The 25,000-nt window shown below is 38.6% G+C and overlaps 2 protein-coding genes across 5 annotated transcripts in view; one reads left to right on the plus strand and one right to left on the minus strand.

Annotated features, from left to right (window-relative positions):
- Positions 1-6,734, plus strand: part of LOC106871532 (uncharacterized) — a 65,026-nt gene extending 58,292 nt beyond the window's left edge. For both annotated transcript variants that reach the window (XR_016238939.1, XM_089345143.1), the window contains one exon: positions 3,156-6,734. Coding sequence is in view for 1 of the 2 variants with exons in the window: in XM_089345143.1 (XP_089201269.1) it covers positions 3,156-3,179 (24 nt within the window). In the remaining variant the exon portion in view is untranslated. The remainder of the gene's footprint in view (positions 1-3,155) is intronic.
- LOC106876738 (N-acyl-phosphatidylethanolamine-hydrolyzing phospholipase D) overlaps positions 1-25,000 on the minus strand; it is a 235,918-nt gene that overhangs the window by 68,173 nt on the left and 142,745 nt on the right. For all 3 annotated transcript variants that reach the window (XR_016238940.1, XR_016238942.1, XR_016238941.1), the window contains exon 6: positions 5,601-5,700. The gene's annotated coding sequence lies outside the window, so the exon portion shown is untranslated. The remainder of the gene's footprint in view (positions 1-5,600; positions 5,701-25,000) is intronic.

Consider the following 25,000-nt stretch of genomic DNA (forward strand, 5'->3'; position numbering starts at 1 on the left):
TATATATACATGTATATATGTGTAGATATATACATATATAATATGCATATATATATATGTATATGTTTATATATATATATTATAAATTAACTACCAGCAAAAATAATTGGTAAGCTAACTCAAAAAATCATCACCAAAATAGCAGAAAAAAATGACAGTGAAGGTATATTTACGTTATATTTATTCCTGAATGATGTGTAAAGAAATTTTGATTTATTAAGTCTCTTAATGAATTCTTTATACTGAAATATATATTGAAGAAGATATGTTCATTTGAATATATACGTTTTTGCGTCGTAACTCCTTTATTATTATTAATATGTTTATATATATATATATATTTATATACATACATACATACATATATACACATGTATATACTTATGCATATATATATATATATATATATATATATATATATATATATATATATACATATATACACACATGTATATACATATGCATATATATATATATATATATATATATATATATATATATACATATATACACACATGTATATACATATGCATATATATATATATATATATATATATATATATGGCAAAGAAGCATTAAACTAATGGTTACTTCGTGTCCCCTCACTCCATATGATGTTCCTATGGCATGTTTATTCAAAATTCCAGTTCAATTGTGTAACTTCATAGGTAACAGTATGTAAATTTGTATTTTCACGATGTGCCACTTCTTCAGGTAAAATATATATATAACACACACACACACACACAAAATGGTGAGCTGGCAGAATCATTAGCATGGTGGACATAATCCTAAGCAGCGTTTCTGTTGGCTTTACATTCTGAGTTCAAATTCCACTCAGTTTTGATTTTGCCTTTCTTCCTCTCGATATTGATAAAATAAATGCTTGGGGGGGGGGGGGGGTCACTTTTGGACTACAGGCATTGTAATTGGCTCGTCCCCTTCCTCCATAATTCATATATATATAAGGGCATTACTATACAAGAATGCCTCACGCTATGAGGGACTCTAAGGTCAGACTACCATAAAAAACACATTTTTATCCGTGTTTTTTATGGTAGTTTGACCTTAGAGTCCCTCATAGCGTGAGGCATTCTTGTATACTAATGCCCTTATATAAATAATATATATTTTGGAGAATAAATGATGGATTTTTTCCCTTATGAGGTTTTTTTCACACTAGCTACTTGATAAATTCTTGTAAAAGAATTCATCCTATTATTGAATTTATATATATATATATATATTACTGGGTTAAAAAACAATGTATTGGGGTCAATTCATTTGACTAAAAATTATTGGAAGTGGTGCCCCAGCATGGCCGCAGTTTGACTTAAACAAATTCAAGGTAGAAGATATAAATACATATGTATATTTTATATTGTATCCATACATACATTCATCTATGCATATCTGTGTACATATATACATGCTGAGACGCATGTGTGAGTACTCTCCGCCCCCCCCCCCACAAACCAACCCTCCACACTTATATATATATGTCTGTAGAAACATATACATACAATTAATACACATAATGAGTGTGTGTGTGTCTGTGTGTGTTACGAATACATACATATACCTAACAACTAATGTAGGGACTTGTCATTAGACACGATGTTTTAGGGCAGGATGTTCGTTCCTGGAATGTCTTTATTCATAGGACTCAATGGGCCGAAACAGTAGCTATGGCACGACGTCTGTCACCGTTCTCACATTCATAATCCAGAGAGGAAAAGCTTTCTTCATGGGAGACAACTGCAGTATCTAAAAATAAATATATTGGCGAAGAGTTACTTTCCCTTAGTTTCCAAGGGAACTAATATTAGGACCTTTTTTTTTTTTTTCAAGCGCGTCTCGAGTGAACCTCCATGTGGTTTTTCCATTTCCTAGAAATAACTGCTTAATGACCCCCAGTTTATGAACTCTGGGTTGGCAGTAGAATTTGAACTCAAAACGTAGCGGCAGACGAAATGCCACTAAGCATTTTGCCTGGCATGCTAAATATTATTATTAATAATAATAATAATAATAATAATAATGATAATAATAATAATAATAATATTTTTACACCAATGAATCCACAAATGTTTCTACGCTCGTTCATTTTAGAGCTGAAGATTTTCGAGAGGATCTTCACAGCATTTTCATTGCCCTTCAAAAAATTCCAGGGTGTGTGCCTGCAACCCGTGCACTCCCTGTTCCTGGGCCCACGACATTGCTACTTGGTAGTGGGGCTTGGGGCCTCGCGTGCAGAGGGAATGCGAGGACTAGAGATGAATGAATCTGATGTGCTCCACTGGATGTGGAGAGACAAGAAAACTGGGTCTCATTCGATGCAATGTGCAAGGGGGGGGGGACTGGATTGGTTGGTTGGTTGGTTGGTGATGGTCATGTGATGTGTATGGATGCATCACGTGACCATCACTATGGAAAGAAGTGCTGAAGGCTTGTGGGAGATGGAACCAGTGGACGATGAAGACCAGCCAGACCATCAGCCCCCCCCCTCCGTACCAAATACCACCACCGAAAAACCATTACGTCCAAAACCATGACCACCACCAAAACTACCATTGTCACTACCGTTGCCGCCAACACTAGTACCACTGCAAACATCACCACCTCTACTACTACTACTACTACCATCATCATAACTACCACCACCACCACTACTACTACCACCCCACCACCATCCTACTACCACTATTACTACTACCACCATTACCACCACCACTACTACTATTACTACCACCCCCACCACCATCCCACTACCACTACTACCACCATTACCACCACCACTACTACTATTACTACCACTACCGCAACCACCACCACCACTACTACTACTACCACCACCACTACTACCGCAACCACCACCACTACTACTACCACCCCACCACCACTACTACTATTACTACCACCCCCACCACCATCCCACTACCACTATTACTACTACCACCATTACCACCACCACTACTACTACTACTACCACTACCGCAACCACCACCACCACCACTACTACTACTACCACCACTACTACCACTACCGCAACCACCACCACTACTACTACTACTACTACCATTGTTACTATTATTATTGTTCTGATCTTTATGTTACCCTTATTTTTTCCTTTCTATTTTTTCCTTTCGTTCCAGATAAAGGTGATTCGAATCGGTTGAGCGAAACGAAGCCCGACCTGTCCCATATCTATAACTGACCCCTTTCTTTCGGCCCCCCCACCACCACCACCACCCCACACGCCCATTTACCTCCCCCCCTTCCCACTGCCGCATTGATGCCTTCCCGCCCCCTCCCTTAACTCCCCACCGACTCCTCGTTTGCTGCTGCTGCTGCTTTCGTTGTCAACAACAACAACAAGTGCAACAAACATAAAAATGAAGACCAAGACAATTTAAAGCAGCCCTCCCGCCGTGGCCACCATGTTTGACTGACTCACCTTCCACAGTTCCTGAACGGAGGCTTACTATGTGGCCGCTTGACCTCCTAGAAATTGCAGCCAAATCTCCCTCCTCTGCTCTGAAGATTGCATCCCTAACCTGTCTTAAGGCAGACAATAAAAGGAAGGGGCACATTTGGATAACACTGCCTGAAATAAACACAAGGTGGTCACTAATGGACTGTCTTTGATCATACATTTACCCGTTAAGGGCTGACCTGGGGCTAAACAAGCTACAACTGTTCATGAATGATGAAACTTAGCTGGCTGCCATGCCTACCAGATGGATAATAACGACATATGCTCCCTCCCTGTGTATATATATGTTTGATGGCTACGCCCACCATATCAGCTATTCATAAGTGATCACTTTTCATCACACCCACCACAGCTAATGATGGCAAACACTCCCTCTCTTTATAGGTCTGGTGGCTCCACCCACCATACCGACAACTGTCCATGAATGATGAAAATTCACCACGCCCACCACGGGTAATGATGACACATTCTCCCTCCTTGTACATGTCTTGTGGCTACGCCCACCATATCAGCAACTGTTCATAAATTATGAAAGTTCTAGCCCATCCTGGGTAATAATGACACTTTCTCCCTCCTTGTACATGTCTTGTGGCTACGCCCACCATATCAGCAACTGTTCATAAATTATGAAAGTTCACGCCCATCCTGGGTAATGATGACACTTTCTCCCTCCTTGTACATGTTTTGTGGCTACGCCCACCATATCAGCAACTGTTCATAAACTATGAAAGTTCACGCCCATCCTGGGTAATGATGACACTTTCTCCCTCCTTGTACATGTTTTGTGGCTACGCCCACCATATCAGCAACAGTTCATAAATTATGAAAGTTCACGCCCATCCTGGATAATGATGATGCATTCTCCCTCTTTGTATATGTCTTGTGGCTACGCCCACCATCAGTAACTGTTCATGATTGGATCAAACTTCACCACCAATACAATGACAACCACTCACGCCCCTCCTTTCTAAAAAATATATAATAGTGACGGAGGCACTGTCCATCTATATATCGCTGGTGGGGAGATGAACCACTACTGCCTCTAGCAGTTGAGTGTCCATCATTGATAAGGCCAAGGAAGGTCGAAATCACATGATCTGGTGGTTTCAGCACTGGAGGTAGCAGGGATTTATCTCGCCACTAGCGATATAAACAAGAGGGCATTTTGCACCAAAAGCCAATATGAGAAGTTCTCTCATAGTATCTACTGCAGTATAGCTTGTTCTAACACAACATCCACATTTAAGTGGGCATAAATATTAACTTTCCTCCTTCCTGTAAAAGTCTGGTGGCTATGCCCACCATCTCGACAATTATTCATAAAGGAAGAAACTTCACCCTGCCCCTCATGAATACTAATGACAGACACTCCTCCTCCCCTCTTTGTATAGGTGTGGAGGCTGTGCCCACCGTGTCAACATCTGAACAATTATTCATAAATGAGGAAACTTTATCACATTAACCGTGGTTAATAATGACAAACACACCCTCTCTGTATAAGATCTGGTTGCTATGCCGACCATTTCATCCAATCAACACTCTCTCCCTTTCAACCAACCACTTGTAGGAACTTGGGTCACATGTAACCCAGAGCATTGTAATTCATTTCAGCTATGTGGATCTTGAGCCAAATGGTGACAGTGATGCTCCTCCCACTTAAAAGTGAGGCCCTCCCACCCTAGTAACTCCCTACCTCTGTCTATACTCACTCACGCTAACCAGCTTTGCTCTTCATCTGCTACTCCTACTCCATCCACCCTCATCTAAGCCATTTCTATTCCAGCCACTATTACGCTAAAAACAGCAGCCAAAGGTATTTTATTGACAAGGTGGGCGTGTCTTATGTAGTGACTACAATTGTTGTATCAAAAGTGGGTGGGGCTAAACTTGGGTGTAGCACACCTATAGGGTTGGGTCATGAATTGTAATTACTAGAATGTAGTTACTCCCTCAAATAACAACTTACTGTTTTTCACAGGTGAAGGACATCGACAAAAGTAGTCCCAGACAGTTCTATAAAGATGGGATTGTCACAACTGGAATTCCTTCTCCAGCTGTTCTCATCTCACCTATTCCTACAATCATAAAAATCTGAAGTACTCACCTGTAGTTCAGGTTACGTCCAATTCCATCACACCCTGTCCATTAAAAGGGTAACATAGACATGTCCATCTTGGCAGAATCTGATCCAGCTACACCCATATCTGGAAAAAGTTTTTCAGAATTTTTATGCATGTCCATGCCAAGCCAGTTTTGCCATAAATAACCCAATCCAAACCACACCCTCATTGCAGTTATCACAACTGATTTCAAATGGATTTACCAATATCTGAAGTGGCCAAGCCTGAAGCTAGCTAATGCCTTGTTCTCTGGCAGGAATAGAAACCATTATAGATTTAGCCACACCCACTTCTGGCTGGAATAATAATCATTCTTGTAATTATAGCACATGATCCCTCCCTCTGTATATCACATCCACCTCTGGCTGAAATAATAACTATTCTAGTAATTACAACTTATGACCCAACCCTCTGTATATCGCATCCACCTTTAACCACACCTACCTTTAACCAAACCCTCCTCTGGCTGGAATAACAACTATTCTTGTAATTTCAATTTATGACCCAACCCTCTGTATGTTGCACCCACTTCTGGCTGGAATAACAACCATTCTAGTACTTACAATTCTTAATCCCACCCTCTGTATACCACACCTAACTTTAGCCTAACCCACTTCTGATATAATGACCATTGTAGTTACTACATCAGACACCCCCGCCCTGTTGCTAAATCACAATTCCAGCTCCACCCACCTCTGGAGTACCAACTGTTGTATAGAGTAGTGCATTGTACAGCCTAGTGTAAATTATTCTGCTCCCTGTTCCCTGCCTTGATTTCATAGTTCTAGCCATGCTCCCTATTCAGACCTGAGTAAAGGAAAAAAAAAAGGGCCAGCTAATTGACAATACATATATATGCTATCAATACTCACTTTCTGAAATGTGAATGCCAGCTGATTAACAATGCAAATGTAAGCCACACCCCCTACTCTTGATAGAAAAATGCCAGCTAATTGACAATGCAAATATTAAAGCCATCTATACCCATTTTCGGAAATAAGAATGCCTGCAGATTAACAATGCAAATGTAAGCCACACCCACTACTCCTGATGTAAAAATATCAGATAACTGACAATGCATATAAATGCTATCATTGCCCACTTTATAAAATAAGAAAGCCAGCTGATTAACAATGCAAGTGTAAGCCACGCCCCTTGTCCTGTTATAAAAAAAACCCAGCCAATCAACAATGCAAATAAAAAAATGCCATCTACGCCTACTTTCTGAAATGAGAAAGCCATCTGATTAACAATGCAAATGCAAGCCACGCCTACATCAGCAATGAGAGAACATAACCGAACCATGCCTGCCTTATCAATGATTCACCACACCCACTACTGCTGTAACAAAAAGGGCCTGTTTAGCCACTCTCTCTCATAGAACAAAAGTAACACCTTCAGAGATATTGTCGCCACCCAATCTTTGTAAGTTCATTCCCACATTTGCTTCACTCTCGATACTGCTACAATTTTGCTCCCAAGCTGCTTCCATAGAATCGGTTTTGGACACTGTATGGTCCTTCAGTGTCCATCGTTCTTTTTCTTCGTCTACATCCTCATCTGTTTCTGTGAAAGCTAGTCCAAACATAAGCGCCGTCTTGTACTCAATACTAGCCAATCTGCTTTTGCTGCTGGTCCCGCCTACACATTGGCGAAGGGAGCAGCTTTATTGAATCCAATATCGCCATATTTGAAAGAACCTCGATTGCTGCACAGGATGAAAGCCCTCTCATCAAAAAACCACTGAGATCATGTAACGAAACAATACATAAAACAAAAGCAGAATATCTGGAGACTGGGAAGAATATCAATTTGAGGAAGACAGGTTTTACGACGCCATTGAATAGCCAATGGCATATTTCGTCTTTTCAAAAGCTAGCCAATCAGAATTAACCTTTTATGACTAGTAACTGCTGCTATTAGCTATATGATAAAGCCCTCACTCTTGAACTTTAATCCTTTTGTTACCATATTTCTGTTGAAATAAACTGCCTTTGTTCCAGTTAATTTAGTAAAATAATGTCTAAGCTGAAATTTGGAACATAAACTAACACAAAATCTTGATTGGAAATCTTAATTTCGATCTGTTCAAAATACACAGCTTTTGTTTCAATTAATTTTGAAAGTAATGAAGAATTTCATAAAATAACTTTATCCTCATTAAGCTGGTGTTTGTAACTAATTAACATGAAATTTCGATGGAAGTTTTTAACTTAGATCACATTAAGTCTTGTGTTACTATATTTGTTAAAATACACTGATAATTGTTTCAATCAATTTTGAAAATAATCAAGTCTTTAGTAAAATAATTTTTTAATTATTAAACTAGCATGCATTTGTCACATAAATTAACTTTAAATCTTGATAGAAAATTTTAATTCCGTTTCCTTTAAAACCAGAAGTTTTTATCGTATAACCTGGGGCAGTTTCAATAGAATTGGTTATCAAAAGTGTTAATTAGCCATTTGTTATTTTGTCTACCTGGAAGACAAACTTCAAAGGAAAACCTTAAACAAGACAATGTCCAATGCTTGTCTCTTCTGCCAGTGTTTCTGTTATTGTCCAAGCCTTGCTACAATAGAACCAAGCTGCTTCAATGCTAAAAACAAGCTACGAGAAAGTAGCATTTTTGATATGAACACTACCGGAACAATTCCTAAATGATGTGACGTCTACAGACTGCTAACCCATGTTAATTGGCGCCGTTGTCACCCAAAAGCATTTCTACTACTCTGCCTGCTATGCTACATCCAAGATAAGAGTCCAGCAAATAATTAACGAGTTCTCTCCAACATTGTCCAGTTTGCTTGTTTCCGACATCTTTGGACATTGAGCTGTTGACCGAAGCCAATTCAGAACTCATCAGCAGAAGGCAATGTAAGAACCCATTATTATTATTATTATTATTATTATTATTATGTTTTTTTTTTCTTCTTTCTTCAAATTTTTTCCCATTTCTCGCCGAGTGTTTTCCGTACACCTAGGGCAGAGAAACGTTGTATGCATTCCCAATTTACACACACAAATTCATAGGTAAAACATGTATTTAAGAAAAAAAAAAATCATGAATGGATGTTGTTTTCACAGCGATAATGCTCTTCTTAGTACATGAGTTGTTCCAGTTAACACGATTTTTTGCACTTCCTGTAGGGATGGTAAGCCTGGTATCATTTTCAAATAGATTTCAGTACCTTTTTTTTATCATTCCTAGAGATCCTACAATCACTGGTATGGTAGTCGCCTTGAGGTGCCACATTTTTTCAATTTCTATTAGCAAGTCTTTATATTTACTGATCTTGTCAAATTCTTTCGCCGCTATATTATGATCACAGGGAATACTCATGTCAATTAATAAACACGTCTTCTTTGTCTGATCTTTTATGATAATATCCGGTTTATTAGCTTTTATAGTTTTGTCGGTATGTACGGGGAAGTCCCAGAGAATCGATACATTTTCTCCCTCAGTCACAGCTTCAGGATGGTGTTTATACCATTTGTCAGCGCTTTTGATTTTATAATGCTGACATATTGTCCAGTGTAAATACTGGCCAACTCTGTCATGTCTTGCTTTATATTCTACAGGTGCTAACACTCTACACCCTGAGATTAGGTGGTCTATAGTTTCAATCGCATCGTTACAAAATCGGCATTTTGGGTCAGCTCCATTTTTTATCACATTGGCTTGGTAGTTCTGGGTTAATAAGCTTTGGTCTTGAGCAGCCAATATGAAACCTTCACTCTCTGCTTTTAGCCCTGAACTTCGTAACCACTGATGCGTGCGTTTCTGGTCGACATCAGCTTGTTTGCTACGAGCCACATACTTGCCATGCAGAGGTTTCTGTTCCCATCTGCTAGCTAATTTTTCATGTGCTTTTGTCTTTGCAATTAATTTTATTTTCTTTGCAGCAGCAGTTGGCGCATTTCCTTCAACCTGATCAAGCTGGTGGGTATCTAAGAGTTTGGTAGCGAATTTTTTGCTCTCTTTCAGAATAGAGTGAAGTCTTTTCGGTCTTTCATGTTTTTCAACAAGTTTCAGCATCCAATCGTTGGTTGTTTCAAGGTAATTTGGCCAGTCCGATTGTGGTGGTTTTGTACGTAAGTTCAAGCTGGATCAAGCCTCGACCTCCCTGAGCTCTGGGTAGGTAAAGACGATCCACGTCTGCCTTTGGATGGTGCATCTTATTACAAGTCAGTAGCTTGCGGATTTTTCTATCAATTCTGACTATTTCACTGGTATTCCAGTTAAGCACATTGAAGCTATAAAGAACAACTGGGACTGCTGAGGAATTTATGGCTAACACCTTATTATAAGCATTCAGCTCAGACTTCAGAACTGCTCGAACTCTTCTATAACATTCCTTCCTAACCTTCTCTTTCATGCTTGCATGCTGGATACCAGAGCCTTCATTTATTCCGAGGTATTTATAGGTTTGTTCCTGCTCAAGTTTTTTTATTACTGTTTCGACATCTAATTCTATTGAACATGACTTTACTAGTTTCCCTTTCTTAAAAGTGGCTTTGGTACACTTTTCAAGGACAAACTCCATCCCGATATCATCACTGAATCCTTTCACAGTATGTAATAGTCCCTGAAGCTCTTCATCATCTTTGCCATATAGCTTTAAATCATCCATATAAAATAGATGGCTTATTTTCTTGTTGTCAATTTTATAGCCATACCCTGTTCTATTCAGTTCACTTGAGAGTGGTATCAGTGCTATGCAGAAAATTAGTGGTGAGAGCGAGTCACTCTGGAAAATGCCACAGTTTATGCTAATATTGTTTGAGTGCAATACTCCATTACAATGATATAATTGCAGCTTCATGTTCCATAGGGACATATTATACTTTAAAAAATCTGAAATCACAGAAGAAATTTTGAAAATGTCCAGCGATTTCAGAATCCACGAATGTGGTATGCTGTCAAAGGCTTTTTTATAATCAATCCATGAAGAGCTGAGATTTCTGCGCTTGTTATGGCAGTTCTCAAGGATCATGCGATTAATTAAGAGCTGATCTTTGCATCCGTATGCGCCTCGTCTGCATCCTTTTTGTTCAGTGGGAAAGAGGTTATTCTCTTCCATAAACGTATATGTTTTCTCCACTAGAATAGATGTCAAAATCTTATAGGTAGTAGACAAACATGTTATAGGCCGGTAGTTTTTTGGATCTTTGGTTTCGTTATTTTTCGGGAGGAGGTAAGTAATACCATTTGCCATCCAATGGGGAGTTTTTTCTGGGTCTTTCATAATACTATTAAATAGTATTACTAAGATTTTGTGTGCGGACGAGAGTGATGAGAGCCAGAAATTTGGTACTCTATCAGTACCAGGGGATTTCCACTTATGAGCCTTCGTTAGTGCCCTCCTTAGGTTGGCGATTGAGATGTCTTCCCATACCTGTTCTTGTAGATTTTTGTAGACATCTTGGGTGCGTTTGATCCAGTCTGCATTTTCATTGTATGGTTTCTCATCACTCCAGATCCCTTTCCAGAAGTTTTCAACTTCTTCCATTGGGGGTGGGTTTTCAATGGTTATTTTTTCTTTCCCTATGTCCCTGTAAAATGATTTAGCATTGGATTTGAACATCTTATTTTGCTTGTAGAATCTGATTCTTTTCTCAAATCTGCGTATTCTCTGAGCCTTCGCTTGAACTTTCTGTTTCAGTGTTTCATTCGCTGACATTAGTTCTTCTCTTGTTGAGAGTTCATATTTCCTCACGATCTTCCTGCTTTTTCTTGATTTTATATCATTTCCAGAGATTAGCTCAGTTAATATTGATATCTCCCTTCGCAACGATTCAATCTCAGTTTCAATTCTACTCCTCCAGTTTGATTTTCTTTTCGAATTTGGCATTGTTGGTTTTTTGGGCGTTAAACAGCGTCTTTCAATTACCTTAGCAACAGAGTAGATAATTTCATTTAACTTATTAAGATAGGGTTTTAGTTGTTGTATGATCTCTTGTGTAACACAGTTGCCAATTTTTATTTGTGTTTTACGTTGGTGTGCATTTGGGAGTTTATGGAGTGGTTCCCTATCATTCATATTTGTATGCCTTACAACTGCAAGCTCATTCAAAACTTCCTGCTTCCTTTCAGTGATAGATTTTCTGTGTTGTTCGGCAAATATGTGGTCTTCAAATTTTGTTTCGGCATCATTTTCCTGGCTGTTTTCCCTAGGGTCATTATATTCTCCTTTTTCTTCAGGCTCTTGAGTAGTTTCGGCAGATGGTTGCCTTTCAGTCAATGTTTGTGGTCCAACGTTCCTCTCCTCTGCTTCATTATTTCTTTCCTGACTTATATTTAGGTCATTCTCTACCGCTCTTTTAATAGAGGTCAATTCTGCATCTGTGAGTCCGGTATTTCTGAGGATATCTCTTCTAACATTTGCTAATCTGTTTTCGTCTAGATTTCGTCTGCTAGCTGGATTCCGGCTCCTCCAAATTCTGTAGGAGTTTGCGGTGTGTTTCTCTTGGGTTGGCCTACTTAATGCAAAGTAATAAGCGTATATTACTTCTTTATATTCTTCCCGGTTCCATTTAATTCTTTTACATTTTTGATTTTGTGGTCGTTGTGGTGGTGAACTTTGGGGGCTTAATTTGGGACAAATCCCGTCTAAGTGACCTTCCAGGCTCGTATTCGGGGAAGATATTCTGCCATTTGAAAATTTTTCGGCGTCAGGCTGACAGATTCCTGACTGGCGCGCTTCCATTATAACCATTGGACAAGCGATTTGGTGTACTGTTTGAATTTTTTTTTTTTTTTTAAGTAAAGTTAAATTATAATTAAAGTTTCATTTAAAAAATTTTTTTTTTTAAATTTTATTTTACAAATATATTCATCATTAGCAGCAGCAGCATCACCAACACCACCAGTAGTTGTAGTAGTAGCAACAACATCACTATCAGCAGTTCCAGTGGCAGTAATAGCAGCAACAGCAGTAGTAGTAGCAGTAATAGCAGTAGTAGTAGTAAGAGCGGCTCATGTATTTTTTTTTTTCTCCCTTTTTTGAGTGGAATGGGATGGGATCGGTCAAAAAGAGTTTACGTTTACGGCACTATCATGCTATTAGCTGTCAGAAGTGAAAGTGCTCACTGCTAGGGAAGTATCTGTCTGTCTGTCTGTTGCTGGTTTGAGTCGATTCTTTGTCTACTGACAGCTAATACCATGACTGGCCGGAGCGAGCTATATGTCTGTCTGTCTCTCTCTCTCTATCTATCTATCTCTCTTTCCCCCCTCCCTTTAAAACACGTCAGTTATCTCTCGCCTTCTCTCTCTCTTTCTATATCTATACCATTACCTCTCTGTCTGTCTCTCTCTCTCTCTCTCTCTCTCTCTATCTATCTATCTATTACTCGAAAGTTCGCGCGAAAACACCTAAAAAGCCCCACGAGGCCCCGGCAGGGGATGGTGGCGAACCCCGCGGCACTATCATGCTATTAGCTGTCAGAAGTGAAAGTGCTCACTGCTAGTGAAATATCTGTCTGTCTGTCTGCCTGCCTGTTGCTGGTTTGAGTTGATTCTTTGGCTACTGGCAGCTAATACCATGACTGGCCGGAGCGAGCTATCTGTCTGTCTGTCTCTCTCTCTATCTATCACTCGAAAGTTATTGGAACAAATTTGACACCTATATCCATGCGTTTGAAAACACAACACAGAGTATAAGGGTACTCGCGTCCGCGCTAGCTAGGCGTGAGTGGTCGATCCTATTATTTTTAAACTTCAAACTTCATTTGTTTTCTATTTTGATAAATTCTCTCTGTTGAAAATTATATTTTTATATTTTAAATAATTTGCAATTTCAGGAAATATGTTTTTATATTAAATTTGTGTTTTCTACTCACGACTAGCTAGCGCGGACGCGCGAACTTTCGAGTAATAGATAGATAGGTAGAGAGAGAGAGAGACAGACAGACATATAGCTCGCTCCAGCCAGTCATGGTATTAGCTGTCTGTAGCCAAAGAATCGACTCAAACCAGCAACAGGCAGACAGGCAGACAGACAGATACTTCCCTAGCAGTGAGCACTTTCACTTCTGACAGCTAATAGCATGTTGTGAATAGAGAAGTTGTGTTCGACCAGAGAGAATTTATTATTATTATTATTCCACGTGCATTTCTGTTATTGCACATTTCGACTAGTCAAGGAGAAAATAAAGATAATATTGTAGAAATTAAAGTTGACTTTTCTAGAGATGTTATTTTGTATGTCCAGTTAGAGAAAACAGTTGTGTTTTTGCAATAAAAAAAGATGTTTACATTTCTGAATACTCGGGGAGAAAGGAAAGAAAAAACAAGAGTCAAATTTTCACAGAAAGTTTTAAGATTCACTGAAGATGGTCTTTTGTATGTCCACACAGAGAAAACTAATGTTTTTAGAATTTAAAAAAAAAAATGTATGTTTACTTTTTTACTTTTTCGGATACTCAAGGAGGAGACGAAAGGATGAGTGTTCACAACAGTGGTGGATATCAAAGTTTGTGTGTTTTAAAACTGTAGATATGTAAATTTCTTAACTTATTTTGAAGGGAATTTTAGATACTCACAGGATATGTATATATTGTGTTGTATATATTGTATATATTGTATTGTATATATATATATATATATATATATATATATATATATAAGGATGAGTGTTCACAACAGTGGTGGATATCAAAGTTTGTGTGTTTGAAAACTGTATACATGTAAATTTCTTAACTTATTTTGAAGGGAATTTTAAATACTCACAGGATATTGTATATATTCCAGTCTTTCAGAGTTCTTCTATTTTTTTTTTTTGTTCGCCGTTGTCCAGTTGGGTCATATTAGTGTTTCTATGGCTTTCTGCTGCTGCTGATATTACTACCACTGCTGCTGTTGCTGTTACCGCTGCTGCTGCTACTACTATTATTATTATTATTATTGTTATTATTATTATTATTGTTATTATTATTATTATTGTTATTATTATTATTGTTATTATTATTATTGTTATTATTATTATTCTTCTTCTTATTATTATTATTAATAAGGCGGTGAGCTGGCAGAATCGTTAGCACGCCGGGCGAAATGCCTAGCGGTATTTCGTCTGCCACTGCGTTCTGAGTTCAAATTCCGCCGAGGTCGACTTTGCCTTTCATCCTTTCGGGGTCGATAAATTAAGTACCAGTTACGCACTGGGGTCGATATAATCGACTTAATCCGTTTCTCTGTTCTTGTTTGTACCCTCTGTGTGTAGCCCCTTGTGGGCAGTAAAGAAATAGGTATTTCGTCTGCAGCTACGTTCTGAGTTCATATTCCGCCGAGGTCGACTTTGCCTTTCATCCTTCCGGGGTCGATTGAAATAAGTACCAGTCACGCACTGGGGATCAATGTAATCGACTAAGTCCCTTTATCTGTCCTTGTTTGTCCCCTCTATGTTTAGCTCCTTGTGGGCAATAAAGAATTAAATTACTATTATCATCATCATCATTATTATTATTATTATTATCATCATTATTATGGTGGTGAGCTGGCAAAATCGTTAGCACGCTGGATGAAATGCTTAGCCAGTCCCCAGTCAAATCGTCCAACCCATGCTAGCATGGAAGGCGGACGTTAAACGATGATGATTATTATTATTATTATTATTATCATCATTATTATTATTATTTCATTTATTTATTTTTTTTTTTTTTTTGCAGAAGACAGTCTTCTGGAAGAACTTGGACAAATGTCTACATCAAGAGGAGATCAAACTGTGAAGTAACTTATTGATTAGTGAAACACTAATGAGAGGTCAAAGACTTCGTTAACTAACGACACCCACACACAATCCACAGGGGGCTGCCTTCCGCAAGACCAGTAGGGGTCAGTAACCTTTTTATCACAGGGACTGTCTACTGCAACGTAAACACACACACACGCGCCACATACAGAACAAGACACTGCAACAACACTACCACAACACTACTACAACTGCGCAGTGCATTACAACATACCATAAGACACAACTATAACACCACTACAATACCTCAGAACACTGCAACAACCTTACCAGAACAGTACTACAACACTGCTAGTACTACACAGCACCAGAACACTACTACAACACTAGTAGAACACTGTTACAACACTGCTAACACACCACCAAAACACTGCTATAATACTACCACAACAATGCTACAGCACCAATACAATACTTCTATAACACTTCGACAACACTGCTTACAACACCAACACAATACACTTCTACAACACTGCTGCAACACTACCAGAACACTGCTACAATCTTATCGAAACAGTACTACAACACTGTTACCACGCCACCACAACAGTGCTAACGCACCACCAGAACACTACTGCAACACTGCTACAGCTCCAGTAGAACACTTCTGCAACACTGCTACAACACTGCTGACGTACCACCAGAACACTGCTATAACACCATTGAAACACTGTTATAACATCACCACAACACTGCTTACAACACCAACACAATACACTTCGACAACACTGCCACAACACTGCTACAGCACTACTACACTACCATTGCCAGAACACTTCAACAACACTACTATGATACCACCACTATCACTACTACAACCACAACCACACCCACACTGTGGAATCCTGAGATGGAGTGGTGGTGGTGATGGCATTAATGTTGATTGTGGTCAAGGTGCCATAGAGTCACAGGCGCCATAGGGTGCAGGCATGGCTGTGTGGTTAAGAAGCTAGCTTTGCAACCACAAGGCTTTGATTTCAATCCCACCATGCCAGACTTTGGGCCAGTGTCTTTTACTTATTCCCTTGGGCAGCTAAGGAATGCCTTGTAAGTGAACTTGGTAGATGAATACAGCATGTAAACTTATCATTCACATATATATATATATATATGTATATATATACATATACATATATATATATATATATATATATATATATATATATACATACATACATACATATATATATATATATATATATATACATACATATATATATATATGTTTATATATGTGTTTATATATATATAATATATATATATGTTTGTGTGTGTATATATATATGTATGTATACATATATATACTTATATGTATATATATATATAGATATATATATATATATATATATATCTGTAAAAATATGACACTTATTCCGTAGCCATGATAAAACTCAGAATTTCGGATGCCAGGGTGGGAGCCCACACCAACATCTCTTCAGTTATCCGGCCATTGAAAATTCCTGTGAAAAATGACCGTTAAAAACAAAGGGAAATTTTACTCTGTTATTTTTTTACGGTCATACCTAGGTTTCGAATTTTATTTAGCAAACCGCCTGACTGGCGCTCGTGCTGGTGGCACATAAAAAGTACCCACTACACTCTCGGAGTGGTTGGCGTTAGGAAAGGTATCCAGCTGTAGAAAGTCTGCCAAATCAGATTGGAGCCTGGTGTAGCCATCTGGTTCACCAGTCCTCAGTCAAATCGTCCAACCCATGCTAGCATGGAAAGCGGATGTTAAACGACGATGATGATGATGATGATATCACATGATTGAGCGGACATACATATATGAATGAAATGATGATGGCTGTCCACTGCTGAACATGCAAGACCATCACTGACCATTGCCCATCCCAAATATCAGAAATACCTGGGCGTGAGGTCATTGCACCAGCGGTCAGCTTCACCTGGGTTTGCGTTCGCAGCTTGACCAGGCATCGGTCAAGAATAGGTGTGGTTGTGTGGTCAGAAGCTTGCTTCCCAATGACATGGTCCTGGGTTCAGGCCCACTGCATGGCACCTTGGCCATATGTATTCTACTATAGCCTCAGGCTGACCAAAGCCTTGTGAGTGGATTTGGTAGACAGAAACTGAAAAAAGTATATATATATATTTATATATATACTTTTATATATATATATGTGTGTCTGTGTGTGAATATATATTTATATATATACACACACACACACACACACACACACACACACATACATACATACATACAGACAGACAGACACAAATACATATATTTATGTGCATCTGTGTTTGTGTAACCAGCTTGCAAAGAAACCTTTCACGAAAAGAAACGTCCCCTTGGAAACAAAAACAGCAAACTATACACAACTCCCTGGTAAAAACAGCCCCTCCCTGCAAACACACACCCTCACAGTCCATTACCAGGACCAGCACTGAAAATAAACAACCTCTAAACAGCCCCTTTACTCCTATGAACCAGAAAACCCTGAGAGAACAGACTATAGCTTTAACTAGCATTTCCTGTTCCATACGTACTCTTAAATATCGACCAATTTGTTCACAGCAGTTTCCAACACACACACACACACACACACACTTCCCTCCCTTGCTACTACAGCTTCTCCGACTCTTCTCTCTCTCTCTCTCTCTCTCTCTCTCTCTCTCTCTCTCTCTCTCCCTCATTCTACTATGCTACGATTTGTCTTCAGGGACACACAGACCCTTACATGCTTCCTCTCTCTCTCCCTCTGACTTTCTCCCTCTTTCTCTCTCGACCTTCCATATAAGAATACTTTAGTCTTGGACTATTTATAAATGCAAAAGAAGCCTGTTGTATACATGTATATAGAAATATATATAATACATATGTATATATAATATATATATATATATATATATATATATATATATATATATATATATATATATATATAATATTTATGTATATATAATATGTATATGTATATATATATAATATATATATGCATATATATATGTATATATGTGTGTATATATATTATATATATATATATATATATATATATATATGTTAGTGTATATATATATATCCTGTGTGTATATATATATATATATATATATATATATGTATATATATACTATAATATGTATGTATATATATATATCAATAAATAATTCAATAGATTGTGGTTGTCTGTTTTATTTCATTACTCAACTGCATACAAATTTGCCTGTATACACACACATATATATATGTCTATGTGTATATATATACATATGTGCGTATGTATATGTATATATATATATTTGTGTGTGTGTGTGTATAGATATATACATGTGTGTGTGTGTGTGTGTATAGATATATACATATGTGTGTGTGTGTGTGTAATTATATATATATATATATATATTTCATAGCTCGATAAAGCTATCATAACTGCGTTCCACCAATGCTACTACTGGTGATATCATCAAATTTTGAATTTATCCACAGATGATATGAACAGTAGTGACATCTAACTGCAAATCTCAGTGTTTGAATATTTCATTTATATATATATATATATATACATACAGGGTGCGGTGAATAAACTGTCATCTAAATTACACAAAAATAAAAAATAACACTGACATCTCATTTTAACAGATATATTTCCTAAAATTACATAAAAATATCTTGAAATGCTAAAGAGTAAATGTATTCAATAAAATCGCCATTGGCTTCAACCACGGTCTCCAGACGACTTCAGAATCTCCTGCAATTCTTCTGGATGGTCACCTTGTTTAAGTTGGTGAAAGCCGCTATAATCCTTGCTTTCAGTTCATCTTTGATGTTACAAGGAGTTTTATTGGTCTTTCGCTCAACTGTGCCCTACACATAATAATCAAAGGGGTTGTAGTCTGGGGAGTTACGTGGCCAGATGTTAGGGGTGATGTGGTTGCAGAAATTGTCTGACAACCATGACTGAGTTCTGCTTGTACGACATGGTGCAGAGTCTTGTTGCCAAACATAGGGTCTTCCAGCAGCCACCATCTTGACCCAGAGCAGCACTACCGCCTTCAGGCACTTGATGTAAGCCTCCATGTTGAGTGTGAGGCCATGTGGCAAGATGAATAGAGGCATAACATCACTATCAGTAGTGATCACTCCAAACACCATGATGTTGACTGGATGTTTGATTTTTATAACTCTCGGTACATGTCCTCAGATTGACACCCAAACACTCTGAAATGTTCGTATTGGAGATTCTGGCATGAGTGCCAAGCAGTACAGCATGTCGTTTCCAAATTTCTAGCAGAGTGAATTTCGTCATGGTGCTGGTTTCTCACAGACTGTGCCCAACTGACCCTACTATACTGTGTAGTCAACAAAATCGAAGAAAAACAATGCACATGCATGAAATCAAAAATATAAAGTGGCGACAATTTAATTATTGCATCCTGTATGTATGTGTATATGTGTGTGTGTGTATGCATATATATATATATATATATATATATATATATGTATATATATATATAGGTTCAAAAAAACAATAACAAAAATATAACAAAGTGAGGACATGATATGGATAGTGTTATTGGACGCTCGGGAAAAGAAAGAGAGAGTGTATGACATATATATATATATATATATATATATATTCAAAAGACCCCAAAAATGCTTTGAAGTTATTATCAGGAATAAAAGTAAGTATTTATATTTCTATCAAAATATGCTACTGGTTTCAATTGCTTTAAAACATGATTTAGTCATGCTGAAATGAAAAAGTGGCCTGTCGATTCTTTGGCTACTGACAGCTAATACCATGACTGGCCGGAGCGAACTATATGTCTGTCTGTCTGTCTCTCTCTCTCTCTATCTATCTATCTATCTATTACTCGAAAGTTCGCGCGTCCGCGCTAGCTAGTCGTGAGTAGAAAACACAAATTTAATATAAAAACATATTTCCTGAAATTGCAAATTATTTAAAATATAAAAATATAATTTTCAACAGAGAGAATTTATCAAAATAGAAAACAAATGAAGTTTGAAGTTTAAAAATAATAGGATCGACCACTCACGACTAGCTAGCGCGGACTTTCGAGTAATAGATAGATAGATAGATAGAGAGAGAGACAGACAGACATATAGCTCGCTCCAGCCAGTCATGGTATTAGCTGTCAGTAGCCAAAGAATCAATGGACACAGCAACAGGCATGCAGGCAGACAGACAGATACTTCACTAGCAGTGAGCACTTTCACTTCTGACAGCTAATAGCATGATAGTTCCTTCTTATATGTAGCATTCACACTCACACACAGACATACATCTTTAACGCCACAATAAATATTTCTGTTATTCATTTTATACGGTTGTGGTCTTTCATTACTGGTCATCTATGTTATCGTCGTATAACATATGTATATCATCCATTGATATATATTATTTTGTGTTCGACCGTGTGACGCGTTTAAATAAAAGGAGTCCTCTGTTTTTCCATTCGTCACCATTTCTCCTTTTATGAGTTCGCATGGTCGTTCCCTACATATATGTGTTATTTCTTCACTACCCACAAGGGGCTACACACAAAGGGGACAAACAAGGACAGACAAAGGGATTAAATCGATTACATCGACCCCAGTGCGTAACTGGTACTTATTTAATTGACCCCGAAAGGATGAAAAGCAAAGTCGACCTCGGCGGAATTTGAACTCAGAACGTAACGGCAGACGAAATACCACTAAGCATTTCGTCCAGCGTGCTAACGTTTCTGCCAGCTCACCGCCTTATATATGTATGTATACACACACACACACATATGTCCCAAACACTTACGTCTATCGATATTAGTCTTTGAAATCCCAACACAAGCCACATCATCATCATCATCATCACCATCATCGACGTCGATTAATTAGCACCTCCACCGACGCCGCTTCTATTACCACCACCACCGCCACCACCACCACCACCAACAACAACAGCAGTTAGATTGGCAACAACAACAGCTGCTGGGAAGGGCGTTGCCTCTTCGAAGATCAATGTGAAGCCCTCTTTCTCACAAACCGTCAACCAATTCGCGATATTCGCCTCTCTCTTTGATACACAAGCGCAGACACACGTGCACACAAATGCTTATAAAATATAAAGAAAGCCAGGAGATGTGAGATAAATATATTTATTTCACCAGTTGATATCCATGGGGTGACTGCCGCTTCGTGGCCAACATCATGGAAAAATACTTTATTTTAGTCTGTAGTAACGCCGTGCGCATGCGTAGAATAAAACAACCAAACTTTCCCGCTCAATTCATTCTCTTTCTCGCTGGCCAGCGATTGAGCATGGACGTATTTTAAGCTGTCTCTCTACATCTTTCGGACTTACACTCGACAGATCGCTCACAACTACAGAACAACGTCCCAACAACTATGCTCATACACACAGAAGCTGTAACAACAAGAACAAAAGATTTGTATGTTTACCACCGAAATAAAGTGTTGTTTAAGTTGTTTAGTCTGGAGTTCAGCGTTCCGTTATATTCTTATTTTATAGTAGGAAAGTCAGGTATACAATCTAAAGATGTATAACCCACTTTCCTATTAGTCTATGACTCTTTTACTTGTTTCAGTCATTTGACTGCGGCCATGCTGGGGCACCGCCTTTTAGTCGAGCAAAATCGACCCCCCAGGACTTATTCTTTGTAAGCCTAGTACTTATTCTATCAGTCTCTTTTTGCCGAACCGCTAAGTTACGGGGATGTAAACACACCAGCATCGGTTGTCAAGCGATGTTGGGGGGTACAAACACAAACAAACACACACAGACACACACACACACACACACACACACACACACACACATATATATATATTTATATATATATATATATATATATATATATATATGACGGCCGTCCACTCGTGACCGAGGAAGATCATTGCCGACCTTCAGGAACATTCTGCGCTCTAGTACTAACTTATATTTTGCATTTACGGCTCCGTTGGTGGCTAATGAGCCCTGCTCTTGATAAGCATACACGACTGCAAACATTGCAGATATATATATATATATATATATATATATATATATATATATATACACATATATACGACGGGCTTCTTTCAGTTTCTGTCTACCAAATCCACAAGGCTTTGGTCGGCCCGAGGCTATAGTAGAAGACTCTTGCCCAAGGTGCCACGCAGTGGGACTGAACCCTGGTAAGCAAGCTACTTGCCACACAGCCACTCCTACGCCTATAAAATGCTTATAAAATAATAAAGACAGCCGGGAGGTATGAGATGAATATATTTATCTCACCAGTTGATATCCATAGGGTGATTTTCAGACGGTGTAGATTATGATTATATCGGAATTTAATGAGAGAAAACGGATGGGGTGGAGCATGGATATTTCACACTTCTCGACTTTGTCTCTTCATAAATTTATTGAGCGAGTGAAGAACAACTGTTTGATGAATGAAGGAGACAATGTGGACAATTAGACACAGCATAAAAGAATAAATTGCACCAACTGGAAATCGAACCTGTAAGTCTGTTGTATATATATATATATATGTGTGTGTGTATTTGTGTGTCTGTGTTTGTCCCCCCACCATCGCTTGACAACCGATGCTGGTGTGTTTACGTCCCCCGTAACTTAGCGGTTCGGCAAAAGAGACCGATAGAATAAGTACTAGGCTTACAAAGAATAAGTCCTGGGGTCGATTTGATTCGACTAAAAGGCGGTGCTCCAGCATGGCCGCAGTCAAGTGACTGAAACAAGTAAAAGATAGTAAAAGAATATATATATATATATATATATATATATATATATAATATCTACACGCGTGCACATATACATACACACTGAGAGACAAGGGGAGAGTGAGGTGCTAGAGTATATGCATTCATGAGTCGATGTATAAGTTTGTGTGCGTGTGTGCATGCATGCATGAGTGTGTTTTCATGTGTGTAGGTGTGTGACAACGTGGAACTTCTTTCAACATGTGAGAAAAGAGACACATGTTAAGACTCTATCACACATATTGATGCACTCTGTCAATCTGCCTATCTTTTCTACTTATCCATCTCTCTCTCTCTCTCTCTCTCTCTTTTATTTGTCTCTGTCATTTGACTGCGGCCATGCTGGAGCACCGCCTTTAGTCGAGCAAATCCACCCCAGGACTTATTCTTTGGAAGCCTAGTACTTATTCTATCAATCTTTTTTGCCGAACCGCTAAGTTACGGGGACGTAAACACACCAGCATCGGTTGTCAAGCGATGTTGTGGGGGACAAACACAAACATACACACACACACACACACACACACACACACACACACACATATATATATATATTCATAAGAGTGGTACAACAAGGCACCGATATTTTTTGCTGGAAATTAATACATTTGTATTGAAATACTTTTCATATATACATATATATATATATATATATATATATATATATATATATATATACGTATATACGACGGGCTTCTTTCAGTTTCCGTCTACCAAATCCACTCACAAGGCTTTGGTCGGCCCGAGGTTATAGTAGAAGACACTTGCCCAAGGTGCCACGCAGTGGGAATGAACCCAGAACCATGTGGTTGGTAAGCAAGCTACTTACCACACAGCCACTCCTGCGATCTATCTATCTATCTATCTATCTATCTAACTATCTATCTAGATAGATAGATAGAAAGATATGTATGTATGTATGTACAACAAAATTGAGGTATCTGTACGCATTGTGTTCAAAAAGCTTTATTTTCTCAGTTTACAGACCCAAACAATACAGAAGATAAACATAATGTTTTACGTCCTTTTGTATATCACGAAATATTCGGACACAAGATCTGCATTACCAGGATATTAATAAACCAACTGCATCTTGGGTATGACCTTAAACTGCATTTGGCAGTGGGGTCCTTAGTTGGGAATTCCAGATTTTTGTGGAGTGTTGAACCACTTTGTAACCATTGCTGTTCCAGGGCTTACCCTGACCTGGAATTGTAGGACCTGCCAAGGTCCCAGATATGAGTTAAGCTGCATATGTGATGACAATCAGTCAGAGTGTAGGGATGCAAAAATACTCTTGGTTGGTGCCGTTGTGTAGTAGAACCACCAGGAATGTGTGAGGTCCCTCAGATGATCCGGTGCCCTCTTTGACACCCTTCCAGCAATTTCCAGGGCAGTTAATCTCTCCAGCCCAGTGAGCCAATTCACTAAGAAGAAGGTCGCTCTAATGTAAAATCTACATGTTGCTGGTCATTGCGGCCACTTTACCCATTGACCCACTATGGTCACACCTCCAAGTCTAAACTGCGGGATCAGAATGCACGGACTGATTTAAGACTATTTGACATCCTTCCAGCAGTTCTCAGGGTAGGTAAAGCTCTCCAGCCCTGTAAGGCTATCCAGTTAGAAGAAGGTCACTCCAAAGTAAAACCTACAGGTTGCAGGGTCACCACAATCGCTTTGCCCACTGACCAACTATGGTCAGACCTGCAAGTCTAAACAGAGGAATCGGAATGCATGAACTGATTTTCACTTTAACAGTACTAAGAGCAGACAGGAAGGAAAGCCCTTCGGCACCAAGGATCAGTTTATATAACCCCTTGAGAGAGAGAAGGAGAGATACGCAGAGAGAAAGAAAGGGAGAGATAAATAGTGAGAAAAGGGGGGAGAGAGA

This window comes from Octopus bimaculoides, chromosome 29 (assembly GCF_046866305.1).
Source record: "Octopus bimaculoides isolate indiv1 chromosome 29, ASM4686630v1, whole genome shotgun sequence".
NCBI lineage: Eukaryota > Metazoa > Mollusca > Cephalopoda > Octopoda > Octopodidae > Octopus > Octopus bimaculoides.